Genomic DNA, 14,901 nt, shown 5'->3' on the forward strand with positions numbered 1-14,901 from the left:
GTCTCTGCGCTCTTGGGGTAATTTTGGTCGGCCGGCCCCTCCTGGGAAGGTTCACCACTGTTTCATGTTTTTGCCATTTGTGGATAATGGCTCTCACTGTGGTTCGCTGGAGTCCCAAAGCTTTAGAAATGGCTTTATAACCTTTACCAGACTGATAGATCTCAATTACTTTTGTTCTCATTTGTTCCTCAATTTCTTTGGATCTTGGCATGATGGCTAGCTTTTGAGGTGCTTTTGGTCTACTTCTCTGTGTCAGGTAGCTCCTATTTAAGTGATTTCTTGATTGAAACAGGTGTGGCAGTAATCAGGCCTGGGGGTGACTACACAAATTGATATTGAAATTGAAAATTGAAATTGATAAACCACAGTTTAGTTATTTTTTAACAAGGGGGGCAATCACTTTTTCACACAGGGCCATGTAGATTTGGAGTTTTTTGTCTCCCTTAATAACGTAAACCTTCATTTAAAAACTGCATTTTGTGTTCAATTATGTTATCTTTGACTAATAGTTAACGGTTTTTGATGAGCAGAAACATTTAAGTGTGACAAACATGCAAAAGAATAAGAAATCAGGAAGGGGGCAAATAGTTTTTCACACCACTGTATGTACAAAAAGAAAGAATCAGGATTGCTACAAGTATAAATATCTACCCCTAATATAGTCTCTGTGCATTACTGACATCATTTGAGGGCAATGGACAAATGTTATTAGTCATTAGTTAACACTGCACTGTACATTTTTTTCTATATATTTAGCTGAACCCCTATTATACCATTACTATTATATTACCATTATACTATTAATATACCATATATTCAGTTACTATATAACAAAATGTAAATACCATACATTTAAGTTGTTAGAGTCATTGGGCAGGCTGGGGCCACAGAGGAATCCTTTGATGGACCCATACTGTGTCCAGGCCTCCGGGATGGACAGCTGGGTCAGCAGATAAATTACCTAACTACATCACTGTTATTAGTGCAACTATCCTTACACTGTTAGCAACTAAGCTGGCACAGTCTTCCCTAAAAGGAAGGTAGGGGTTGTTGATATTTTATGCATCATTCATATGCATCTTATGATTATATGTATATTAATAATACATAGTCACTTGTGGCTTAATTATATTTTAGTTCAATGAACGTACAATACAACAGGGCATTGCCATCAGCCATCATAATGAAACAACAATAGGTATGCTTTTCTGACACTTTTAACTTGCAATATTATATCCTATATTAGAAAATAGTCTGTCAGGATTTAATTTCCTTTTATTTCAAATATACAGGGCTCCTAACCATGCTGCAAGATGCAAAAGATAGTTACTGGAAACTATTGTACCCTAACGCCGCACTTTCAGACTAATGGGAACTTGTTCAAATTACCTCCCGTGGTATCAATTTAGCAGCACAAACATGTTCTCGGAGGTGTTATGTATAATTTTCTGCTAATAAAGGGCTCTTAAAGCTTGTGATCAACATAAATTGTAGCTGCCTAGAGGCGATTATCAAGTAGTTGCTATGAACTTCGATTTAACTGCAAGTCTCTAATCTTTTTCTCAGTTTTCCCCTTTACAGTGTTACTGATGCCAAATGTCATGCTTTATAGCTTAGTTAAAGGTAAATTGGACAAATCTGGCGACCAATTGCCCTTTCCCCACTCCACTTTTGTGAAGAACATAAAGGAAAGTGTTCTCTTGATACCTTTGATATCTCTCTTTATATTTTATGCGCCCAGGCTCATTAATAAATACCAAGTATAATTATTTAAAAGCAGCTCCAGAAAAGTCATAAACAGCTGCATTGCTATAAAATAGTCCAGATGCTGAAAAATTATTTATAGCACATATTTACGGCAAGGTATACATATGTCGTCAACATTTATATATTTTAGTAGGGTTAATGGTTTTATGTTTGGTGAAGAACTTACGAACAGCAATGATATGATAAGCAAAAGGCTGTAACAAAGCAGCGTTAGTTTAATAATTGCCATTCGAGCCCAAATTGCTTTTACATGTGTGCTGCAGCTGCGGTGCTCAGACAGAGGGGGAGATATTTCCTTAGTGTAATATGGACCACTTCCCACTGCAGATATGGTGCAAACTTGTTAGTCCACAGATGTTACTTAATTCCTCTTGCCAAAATATTGCATTTTTTATACATGACAATTTCACAACTCAATAAAAAAAAACACCTTATAGCGATAAAGATGTCTTTGTTGTCTATAAGGTTAGAAGATATCATGGACTTTCCAGAGTATAAATAGCAAAGATGCCACCTAAAATGAGGCCAGCCTCCCCCTATAAAGTGAATAGCGCAAAGCAGAGTCAAGCTTGACACCACTTAACCAATGTTCCCTCCAGCCTGTATGATCATGGTCATAAAGACAAATGGCACACACAACAAATTCCAGTATGCACACAGAATCTTGTGTCAAAACACATCATTTAGTATTTCTTTTGATCCATGAAATTTCTTGAAGTGCACACAAAAGCTAATATACAACTAACCATACGGCATCAAATATTGCTAGAAATGCTACATTAAAACACACAGTCTTTTTGTTTAAAGAGAAGATTTGGCTTACAAGAATCCAGCAGCATATGTGTCTGAGAAGTTGTTAGTGCCTCTAGTCCATGGTAATCCAACTCCTCCAAGCCATACCTTCTTCCCAGGGCTGTACAAGTTCACCACCTATATGTAGGACCAACAGAGAAATGTCGCAAGTCAAGAGCAGGAATAGCAGACCAGTGCAGCAAGTGTCAGAAAAATAAACCTCAAAACTTGCAGGAAAATAAATAAAAAATCTCAAGCTATTTAAATGCTTTGGACCCTTTGGTTTTTTAAATAATCTTGAACAAACACCATTCAGATGGTAGCTTTTTTATTAAATTATATGGCATGAATGCCGGTAAATTGGGAGTTAGACCTGGAATGTAAAAATAAATGTACTCTCCAACTGACCAGTGTGCGCTTTCTTTTTATTTTTTTGTTATCACTATCTTTATTATGCAGCACCTTATCCGTTCTTGTTTCTGAGGACTTTCTCTCTTGAGATGCATGCTACTCTGTTCAAGCAAATGGCATTTACATCATTGGACATTGGAGGTTATAATCTGGCAGTTTCTCTGGGTTAAGGGCTCTTTAGGAAAGGCACATTACCTATAGCATAAGTTCAAATCTGAAGCATATGTGGTAGGTCACTGGCAGGATATCCATTTACTTATTGACAATGTACCACATACATCACTGTCAGGTAAAGAGTTAAAATGACACAAACCTTTAGTGTGTGCATACTAAGTAATGCATTTTAGGGATTTTTAGCATCCCCAGATTCTCCATAGTGTCTACTGTATATAATGAACTTTACAATGGGCAGATAACAGGTTAATCAATTCCACTGAGCACAGATGAAAGCTGCTGGAATCCCTTTTGTGTATGGAGTGATTAAAGTAGTTTAAACCCTGTAGCTGCCTTCTATGACTTTTAGAGATATGGCACATATGGCTTTTTGATCACTTCTACTTGAATGGAAATTGCCATTGAATAGGAAGCGTCCAAAGGTGGGAATCTGAATTGCTACCACAATTACCTATGATTAAGCACCTTGTTATGCTTAAGGCAGTTTGGGCTTGTGTGTCTTTTCCAATTTACCCTAAATCACACAGCTAAAGATTCACAAGCACAAGTACTTCCATAAATAGTTCATATATACGGCACTTATGCACTGTTTTATATGTAGGCGCCTAACTTTGGAATGTTTCAATACACCATGATAAAGATAATTAATCAGACTTAGAATATTTTTAGTGTAATTGTGTTCGATCTGTGTCAGTTTTAATGTACCGGCCAGAGATCATAAGGAACAACTCCCTTTGGCAACCTCAACCTCAGGAATTCTGGCAAAAATGCATTGTGGCAAGAAACATGGCAATTGTATTCAGAAATGCCATTTGCACACAGGGGCAGATTTACCAGTGGTTGTATTTTTTTTCCCCGATTTGTGTTTTTTTGCATTAAACATGATTTTTCTGCTTAAAAAATGCACATTTTTGCCATGTATTATATATCAAAACCATGTAAAAATACGCCAAATAGAAGCTGTCATGTAGAAGTCAATGAAGTCATGTAGAAGTCAATTAACAATCTTTATTTAATTCAGGGTTTTAGAGGCTTTCAGGGACTCTTTTGTTTGTAAGTGTATGAATATTCTTACAAAAATGAAAAATTCAAGGTTTTCATGTTCTTTTTGTTTTCGTTCCACATTTTAATCCATTTATGCTTCTTATATTTGGATCTTCTAATAAATGACTAGACATTCATGGTTTTAGTGGTTTTTCATTCATGGTTTCAAAGAACTCACTAAAATCAGGTCCTCCCTGTGTCTGAGGTAATTAAATGACTCCTTACAAATTGTGGTTGGTTTCTCAAGGCAATTGTTTCAGTTCTAAGTATTAGCATGTAATCATTAGCATATACATTACCATTCATTTGTTTTGTTTTATAATTTAAGAAAATAGTAACAATAAAATATATGTTTCATTTGGTATGTGCCAATTGAGTGTGTGTTTCCTCTCCTGCATTAGGTTTGATATTAACACACACCTTATATGAGCAGGGTCAGAGCTCTTCTTTTTATGTCCTTTTTGGTTACTTCTCTAGTAGCTAAAATGTTAATGACCCAAAATAAGTAGAATAGTTTTGTACAAATTTTTCAGCAAAGTGAAACAGGACAGATTCACTCATCACTAATGGTGACCCAATCTGCCAAAGGAGACATTCTTGTACTACCACACTCATCAAATCACATTACTCCACTCACTTTCTGAATTTTTCTGATTTGATCTGAAAGAGTGTCTAGCAGCCGAGTTTTCATGAAATCCATCACTTTGTTTACTCTTCCATCAATATAGTAACTAGAATTTAAAAAAAGAATGAAAATGAATTTGTTAAAATGTAATAGGTAGATACACTATCCATTATTTAAAGAATAAGTGAACCTTTTATTTTAAAATCCTAAAAAGACTTTAACAGCCTCCAAAATGACTTATCTCTCTCCCAACATTGAGTCTGATGTCCTTTCTAAAGGTAGCCATGCACAGGCCGATAAATAAATCTGCTAAAAGACCAAGTCAGCAGCTTATTGGCCTGTGGATGAGGCCCGCAGTCTGGCCTACCCAACTGATATCTGGCTGAAAATTGGCCAGATGTAGATCGGACAGGTTTAAAAATCCCATCACAGCGAGAAGCTTATGGGCCCCTTGATGTGCAACTTGCTCCGACAGTCTACATACCATCAATGTGATTCAACCATTCTGTCCGAGGATTACTATACTAAATCTGAGGACTACTATATCTTTGCTTTATTATTATCATTTATTTATATGGTGTGGGGCTTTACAGACAATGGAGCTAACAATCTAAATTCTCTATCAAATTTACATATCACAAAATCATCTTGGTCAGTTCCATCAGTACTAACTTTAAGTAAATCTAATAGAATAGTTTGACCATTAATACAGAGTTATGCTAATATAAGTCCCTTACAAGGTAATATATTTCATTGGATTTTTGACACTTTACAAAGCTCTCTGGATAAAATATCCTACGCCTGCATGTGGTAATCATACCTCTGTATTGCAAATGCTTTTCACCATTTAAGTTTAGCACTAACATAACATTACAAGAGAGAGGCTGAGGCAGCGCCGGATTTGTGATGCGGGCGCCCCGAGGCCGCCCCCTCTGGCCTCCCCCTGTGCGCATGCGTGAATCGCCAACCCCGCCCCCCCCACACAGCGAACCCTCCCTGCGCGAACCCTCCCTCCGCGTCAGCTGCGCATGCGCATCCATTTCATCTCCCATACGGAGCAGTGGGGAGAGGTCCCCATTGCTGCGTATAGGAGCAAAATTTAAAAATTTTATTGCGGCGGGGCGGCATGCCGCCCATAAACTTTTGCCGCCCTAGGCCCGGGCCTTTGTGGCCTCTCCACAAATCCGGGCCTGGGCTGAGGGATACATTTTAATAATAGGTATAAGTAAAAGGCATATTTACAAATATATACAGTATATATATATATAGTTACAGTTTATTAGTAGTTCAACTGTGAGAAGATTTAAAAGAAATGCAAATAATGCAATGAAACATTTGAAAGTAAAACTAATGATTTATTTATTTTGCCACTGTCCTAATTACTTAAGCCTACAACACATCGGAAAGTAAAAAGAATGCACAATAGAAATGTGGCTTCTAAAACATTAAATAACGAACACTATTTGGCCTCCTATCTATAATATGGTCTGATGATTACTAATAATTTTAAATAATCAATCATTAAAAAATAGAGAACTACAACATCTATTCTAAAATCAAAGACACTTGGACAACAGAGGAATGCATAAACATATTAAATCATATACAATATTCAATACATTTTTATTAGACACTATTTTTATAAGTTACTAGCAAAATTTTGTTTTCCTACTTTGTAAAAAACCCAAAACAATGAGTTCTGTTTGACATTTTTTGTTAAGAGTTTTAAAGATTTAAAGACAAAATACATATTTTTGCAATCCACATTTAAAAAAACAGAGCTCCCCTATTTTGCAAAAATGTGAGTACAGATAAAATTCATACATTTTCTCTATTCTCCATAAACATACTCTACAGTGCTTTGTTCCTGATCCTGATCAAGTTAGCTGGGACAGCGGAAACTTTCATCAGGTACAAGGAAGCAAATAAAGCATGCAAAAAAGCTATCAAGCAAGCTAAAATAGAAATGGAAAGGGATATTGCAGCAAGGAGTAAAAAGAATCCAAAATTATTTTTTAATTATGTGAATAGTAAAAAAATGAAGCAAGAAGGGGTGGGAACTTTATTATCACGGGGGGGTACGTTGGTTGATGAGAACGGGGAAAAAGCAGAAATTTTGAACTCTTATTTTTCATCTGTCTATACATCTGAGGAGCCAGATAATGAAGGCTTCCCTTTTAATATGCCCAGTGCTAGTAATTTAGCTACTGACGCGTGGGTCACTCAGGAGGAAATTCAAAAGAGACTTGAACATGTAAAGGTAAACAAAGGTCCAGGACTGGATGGGATTCATCCCAGGGTATTAAATGAGCTGAGCGCTGTGATTGCCAAGCCTCTTCACATAATTTTTCAGGATTCGTTGAGGTTTGGCATGGTGCTGAGAGACTGGCGGATTGCTAATGTGGTGCCGTTATTTAAAAAGGGATCTCGTTCTCAGCCTGAAAACTATAGGCCTGACATCAGTAGTAGGAAAGCTTCTGGAAGGGGTAATAAGGGATAGGATAGTTGAATACATTGCAGTTCACAATACTATTAGTTTGTGCCAGCATGGTTTTATGCGTAACAGATCTTGCCAGACTAATTTAGTTGCCTTTTATGAGGAGGTGAGCAGGAACCTTGATGCTGGAATGGCAGTTGATGTAATCTACTTAGATTTTGCTAAAGCGTTTGATACAGTACCTCACAGAAGGTTAATGATCAAATTGAGGAATATTGGCCTAGAACATAATATTTGTAATTGGATAGAAAACTGGCTGAAGGATAGAGTACAAAGTGTGGTGGTAAATGGAACATTTTCTAATTGGGCCAGTGTGGTTAGTGGAGTACCGCAGGGGTCAGTCCTTGGTCCTTTGCTTTTTAACTTGTTTATTAATGACCTGGAGGTGGGCATAGAGAGTACTGTTTCTATTTTTGCTGATGACACTAAATTGTGCAAAACTATAAGTTCCATGCAGGATGCTGCCGCTTTGCAGAGCGATTTGACAAAATTGGAAAACTGGGCAGCAAACTGGAAAATGAGGTTCAATGTTGACAAGTGCAAAGTTATGCACTTTGGTAGGAATAATATAAACGCGAACTATCTACTGAATGGTAGTGTGTTGGGGGTATCTTTAATGGAGAAGGATCTAGGGGTTTTTGTTGATAACAAGTTGTCTAATTCCAGGCAGTGTCATTCTGTGGCTACTAAAGCAAATAAAGTGCTGTCTTGTATAAAAAAGGGCATTGACTCAAGGGATGAGGACATATTTTTGCCGCTTTATAGGTCCCTGGTAAGGCCTCACCTTGAGTATGCAGTGCAGTTTTGGGCTCCAGTCCTTAAGAAGGATATTAATGAGCTGGAGAGAGTGCAGAGACGTGCAACTAAACTGGTAAAGGGGATGGAAGATTTAAACTATGAGGTTAGACTGTCGAGGTTGGGGTTGTTTTCTCTGGAAAAGAGGCGCTTGCGAGGGGACATGATTACTCTGTACAAGTACATTAGAGGGGATTATAGGCAGTTGGGGGATGTTCTTTTTTCCCATAAAAACAATCAGCGCACCAGAGGTCACCCCTTTAGATTAGAGGAACAGAGCTTCCATTTGAAGCAGCGTAGGTGGTTTTTCACGGTGAGGGCAGTGAGGCTGTGGAATGCCCTTCCTAGTGATGTGGTAATGGCAGATTCTGTTAATGCCTATAAGAGGGGCCTGGATGAGTTTTTGAACAAGCAGAATATCCAAGGCTATTGTGATACTAATATCTACAGTTAGTATTACTGGTTGTATATATATAGTTTATGTATGTGAGTGTATAGATTGGTTAGTATAGGTTGTGTGCTGGGTTTACTCGGATGGGTTGAACTTGATGGACAATGGTCTTTTTTCAACCCTATGTAACTATGTAACTATGTAACTATGTAACTGAGTGTGAAGGAATCTGATGGTATCAGCATTACAAACCTTTCCAATGCAGAGATCAGTTCTTTTATATATTTATGTATGACATATCACGGTTCACGAGAGCCAACAGTTCAATATATATATATATATTTGATTAACATTGGCCAGCAAACTTTCAACACTCTCGGCTCTGCACCATTTTTTATTTCAAAGAGTAACCTATGACTTTTCTTTTCTGTGGACTGCATCTATGTAGAACAATACATTTCAATGCTAACTTGGCCTCCACAGAGGCAAAGCGGAAAATAAAATCCCTAAAGTAAAATAACAGTCCTTTCTTTCAGATTTCTTTTCCTATTTAACATTTTCAGACCACCGCAAAATGCTCATTATATTCCAGCTATTAAAATTATATGTTTTTTTGAAGTCCCGTGGCTGATTAGAATTAAATAATTGACATAAAGAAATTCAAGGCATAATCTTGGGCTCCTGTGAGGTTTTCAGGGAGGAGCATAAATCTGTTTAACATTTTGTCAGGTGGGGTGTCTGGATTATGTAGCCTCAGTAAACTGCCCCAAGGAATAAGCCTTATATCACAATGTTCTCTGTTTTTACAGATTATATTTCTCATGGTTTATGCTTCAGAAATGTAATGAAAAGGTGAATTACTTGTAATGATGACTCTGTTTCAAACATTCAATGGGAAACCAAGCTATCCATCAAAGATTTACCAGTCTGTGTTACCATAAATCGACAGACAGGAGTGAGATCCAAAGCCACATGTGTTGTTAAGTGTTGCTATGGCACTTTTCTCCCCTACTCATTCTTACCAGCACAAGATTAATCTCACATGTATGCACTTTACAAAAATAGACCTATCCTCTTTGTGTTTGCTTCAGTTTTATGACTCATTGTTTCTTTCAATAGGAATCTTTGTCCTGAAAGCTTGTTTTCAATTCCCTCTATGTCTATTGCTCTGTTACAGAACGTGTTCCATGTGCAATACATGCAGCATGAATGTTTCCATCCATGATCCCAGTTGCAAAGGTAATTTTGGCTGAAAGTGCAACAATATTTCGACATGCAAAAGGCTGCCTATTTTTAATATATATGTGCTTGTTTATTTGAATATAACATGGCAAACCTTCACTTTATTTCGCTGGAATATTTTTGGTTTTACTAACATTGCAAAACTTTATAATGGACTGATAAGAACCATCCAGTACTACCATAATATTTACTGCTGTACTCCATACATCAGACCTGAAATGGGATTTTAGGAGTTAATTATTGCTAATTCATTTATTGTACATATTCAAGGGGGTCCATATGGAATAAACCAGGAACTGGGGAATGAATGGGCCATGACAGGGTAAGGAATAAGGGAGGGGGATTATGGAGTTTGTAGCTAAAAAGAAGCAAGTGGGAGGGTGTTGTGAAGGTGAAAAGGTAAAAGAAGTAGGTTTCTTTTACGCCAAGCAGCTCCTGCCCGCCCTACGTAGGAAAGGTGAAAGGGGGGGTGGGGGTACAGCAGGTACTTGGTATTGGGAGTAGTTGCAGCAGTGAAAGGGGCTCCACTTGGGGGTTAGTCAATGAGATGGGGTAAAAAGGTTGGGGTGTGGCAGAGGTCAGGCCTGAGACAGAAGGACAAACATTTGCTCACTTTAAAGAAGAACTAAACCCTAAAAATTAATATGGCTAAACATACCAGATTTTAAATACTGAATGTATTGCACCAGCCTAAAGGTTCCACATCTCCAATGACCCGTGCCTTTAAACTTGTCACAGGACGCAGGAGCTTCCCATCTTAAATTTTGTTAGGAGTGTCAGTGACAATGCACATGCTCAGTGCGCTCTGGGCAGCTGTTGAGAAGCTTCGGGGGCCATCACAAATTATCAAGCATTAAAGTTGGTCTGTAATATAAGTGATGCAACAAGGCTAATTTTGAAATTCTGAAGCTAGCACTGGTTTCAGAGCTGCCATGTAGTAATTATCAGTATTAATTACTAACTACAATAAATTGTGAGACAGTTCCTAAGCTCAGTAAGTGACAGCAGCACAGAGCATGTGCAGTGAATCAGCAGAAAGAAAGATGGGGGGCTACTGGAGGCATCTATGGAGGCACAGATCTTCTCTGCTAAAGGTCTGTGGTTGCCTTGGGCTGGTACAGAAGCCCAAAACATAATGTACAACATTTATGTCCAGCTTCTTTAGTTAAGCTTTAAAACATGGACCCTAAATGTCAGTCCCAAAGGACAGTTGCACCTTGTCATTGCTGCCCTTGTCTACGTGCATACATGTATTGTTGAGTTACATTCATTTTAATTAAATCTCAATCAAATTGTAATGAGTGCCAGATTGCCTTCCAACTCTACAAGTTTCATAATGAGATGAGTGACTGGTGTCTTGCTCTTGCAAGATGGAACATAACTAGTCTAGTTACGTTCCATCTTGCAAAAGCTGTACTGGTCTCTTTATTGCCTCTCCCAGTCTTTCTAAATCCTATGCTCAACGCCCACCCATAACTACACATCTGGACTTGAGAAATTACCTTTTAGCACTGTGTTAAAAGAACTTTTTGTGCCCACGGGGCACCTGAATGGTGTGATGATTTGGTTGTAGTATGAAACTCCCTATAGTTACTGCCCTGTTTGAAGAGGGGTAAAAACAAAGAAGAGCAACAGGAAAATTTGCGAAACGGGGAAAAATCAGCGCAACACTTTTGTTGCGTGACTTTTTTGTCATGCACGCGCCTGCAGCCAATTTGACGCAGCTATTTTTGATGCATGATTAATTTAGATCAAAAGCTTCATAACAATTCTTGTAGTTTTTATTCCACATAGTAAATTTAAATAAATTAGATTAGAATCAGAGTAAGTTAGAATGACTTGTTCTGGAGTAATCTACTAATATTGGTTGAATCTTTTCATGAGAACATTAATTCTATATTTCATCTGGTATTCAAACTGTTAATAAATGTTAATATGCATCCCACTGCAGGTCAGTCTTAACCCCCATGAATGTATAGGGTGAATGATGGATATTGGGCTTGAAAAAAATACACAAGGCATAAGAACTAGACAATAAATTTTATAAATCAGACCGCACAGCTGAAAACAAAAAGTTCCAGCTGCAGGTTTTTCTGGGACCCGTGGGAGAAAGGCAGAGTTTCAGCAGTATACCCTGGCTGTGAGAGAAACAGCTGCTGGTTGGATGCAGACTGTAGCCAGAATAAAAGCACAATTTATCTGGGTGAGCTGGATAACTATATACTTTGTATATCTCCAGTCTGCTATTACAACAAGAAATGCATTTGCTTCCTCTGAAACAAATATCGATAAATAATAATACGCCATTAAAACTAATTTAAATATTGCCAGTTAATTCTGTAAATGCATCAGATATACAGTAAAGGAAAGCCCTGGAGCTATAAGCACAGGGGCTGCATGACAAGGGATCTGAATAACCAGCAGCCAGATTACACTGGTTTATGTTTAGAGATTGGCAGAACTAGGTTCAATTGTGATTAGGTGAGAAGGAAAAAGTTAAGGCAAGAGAAAGCCGGCCTGGGGGGCGGAGAAAATGAGAGAGATGTGATGTCAGAAAAAGGAGCACTCACTTCCGTATCTTCTGAGCAGGTAGAAACATCCCACCCACCCTCCCCCTTTTTGCATATTTTGCAAAATGTCAGGAGTTTCTCTTCTTTTTGTTCTCATATTATCTATTAATAACTGAATGTGGATGTTTTCCTGAATGCATTGTTATATTGTGCTTTCTGTATCTTTATACGGTATAAACTTGAGAGTCAACATTGTATTTAATTCATCTTAACTACGATTGCTTGATCCAGGGAATATTTCAGATCACCAAGGGGGTCAGGAAGGAATTTTTTTTGAAGCATAATTGGCACTAGCTTCAGGTTGGGTTTTTTGCCTTCCTCTGGATCAAAACAGTGGATATATGATAATATATTTTAAGCTTTATTTGTCACAGCAGCGGTGTGCAGAGTACTGCACACATAATTTTAGCAGAGGGAGAAAGGATGTTCTCTCCTGTGACTGCACGGTGGATTGATAGATACAGACGCTACTACTGCTTGTACTAGGTGACAGCCTGCTTGGATTTCCTGTCTTTGGACACACTGCAGATCCAGGACCGGCAGCAGGGCTGCTGAACTTCTCTCATGGTGGGAGGCAGTCTAATACTCATTCAAGTCTTCAGCGAGGAATGGCAGAGCATAGTAGCGACCTCTTATGGAATTATGGCTTTAGAATATTGCCTTGGGTTAGGCTGGCAAGGTCCCATTTATTTGATAAAATGTGAATAAATGCAGAAAATACTTCTTTCATTGTAATACTTCAAAAGGGTATATTTAGGTATTAAAGTTTTGGCTATAAAAACTTTGGGGTGGGCAGCATACTCTACTCTAACTACGCCAGAGGTTTCCCTTATGATAATCCTAGCATCAGAAAGAATTATTTGAGCTGCAGTTCTTGTCTCAAACAATTAAGATAAATGCTAAGTGGACCTGTGGATAAAATGCTGCTCTATGAGCATGGCCTTCCATCTTTAAGATATGGCTATCCAGAAAAGGATTTAAATAATGATTTTTCCCAACTTAGCAGTTGATACATAGGTAATAATCTGCTTGTCAAAGAGGAGCAGTAACCTTTTACTGAACAAAGGGTTTATTCAGTATTTGGTAAATGCACAACTAAGGAAATCTATGATTTAGCCCTTCGGATATATGGTTTAAAGAATTCAAGATATTTGCCCTTGCCTATCTAGTGCTGTCCTAGTGTTTTGTGAGATGTAGTAGAAAAAGCTCTGAATATGAGATTTGGAATACAAAAATTCTGAACAGATACTTTGTCAATAGAAGCCATATTTCAGACACCTTCTTGCAGGAATGTTAGTATTCCATGTTTATTAGATTAGCTACAAATCAAATGTAAACATTTCCATACTGCCATCACATAATGGTGAATACCTACTGTTGCCATGTAACAGCATCCACTATATTGCCGGCCATCTTCATGAAACTGAAATAAAACAGAAGCAGAGATCATTGAAAATTTAGCTCATATTTATCCAAATAACAAACATTTTACCTTTACAATCTTGAACAGATTGTCCTTGTTTGATCAACTGATTTAGATCGATCCACCACTAATTTGGGGGTTATCATCCCAAATAATGAATTCTATAGTATTAGATATGGCACGTTTTCTTCTAAATCATTATTGAGGATCAGACAATGCTAAAAATTGATATTTAGCAAATCAATTGGCCAGTTGGATCAATTTCTAAAAATTCCATTAAAGTTTGAATGTCTGTAAATGAAAGCTGATGGAATGCTATACTGAATTTTCTTCAGCCTCAGTACTCTAGCTTATTGGTTAAATGTATTCATTTATGACTGGCAAATAACCTGTTCCAAAGTACATTGGAAATGGACAGGTAATTGTGTTGTGTAACCTTACAGTAAGGACCTCCAAAATCTAGTTCCACCAATGAATGTGGGATGTTCCTTGGGTTATTTTTCAAACTACATACAGCCAAAGCTCCCTTTTCTTGTTTAGACAATTAACAGAGCTGCAGTTAAAGAGTACCTGATTAGGTGCACATCTAATACAGTATGTTATTATTGGTGGGAAAAAGAGGGGAGTTATTAAAGAGACTAATAGCAATAATAATCAGTCTTTTAAAAAAATGGAAATAGTTTTTTCTTCTGCACAAGCCAAATAAAAACAAAAATAATCACCATGGAATGGTAAAGAATTTTATACATGAATACACAATATCTATAACTATATGAGTACAATTATATGGCTAGTTTGGCAACATACTGTAGCTTTTAATAGATTCAACCAGACTAAAATTTAACAATAGCAAAGTATGTTTTCATTTACTAAATGATTAAATTTTGGCCATTATTACAGTGTTTTGTTTATGTTTGTGGTATCAGCAAAACATAAAACAAACTGTTGCCTGTTTATCATGTAGTTTCTTATATTAATGTCTCTCCATGTCTTTTGGAAAGACTTATATGAAATATCAATACATACACATTTGTGTTTTCTCTTAACATTTCTTTTATCATTCGTTTTTAGCCACTGTTAGAATTGTGGACACGTAATTCTTCATTATTACAAATAAAGTACAGGTATCGGACCCCTTATCCGGAGACCTGTTATCCAGAAAGTTCTGAA

The 14,901-nt window shown here is 37.3% G+C and overlaps 1 protein-coding gene across 1 annotated transcript in view; it reads right to left on the minus strand.

Annotated features, from left to right (window-relative positions):
- hpse2 (heparanase 2 (inactive)) overlaps nucleotides 1-14,901 on the minus strand; it is a 142,254-nt gene that overhangs the window by 38,541 nt on the left and 88,812 nt on the right. The window contains exons 6-8 of the mRNA XM_018095632.2: nucleotides 13,684-13,731; nucleotides 4,826-4,919; nucleotides 2,591-2,697 (exon numbers count right to left, since the gene is read on the minus strand). Of these exons, the coding sequence (XP_017951121.2) occupies nucleotides 2,591-2,697; nucleotides 4,826-4,919; nucleotides 13,684-13,731 (249 nt within the window). The remainder of the gene's footprint in view (nucleotides 1-2,590; nucleotides 2,698-4,825; nucleotides 4,920-13,683; nucleotides 13,732-14,901) is intronic.

Source organism: Xenopus tropicalis, chromosome 7 (assembly GCF_000004195.4).
Source record: "Xenopus tropicalis strain Nigerian chromosome 7, UCB_Xtro_10.0, whole genome shotgun sequence".
Lineage (NCBI taxonomy): Eukaryota > Metazoa > Chordata > Amphibia > Anura > Pipidae > Xenopus > Xenopus tropicalis.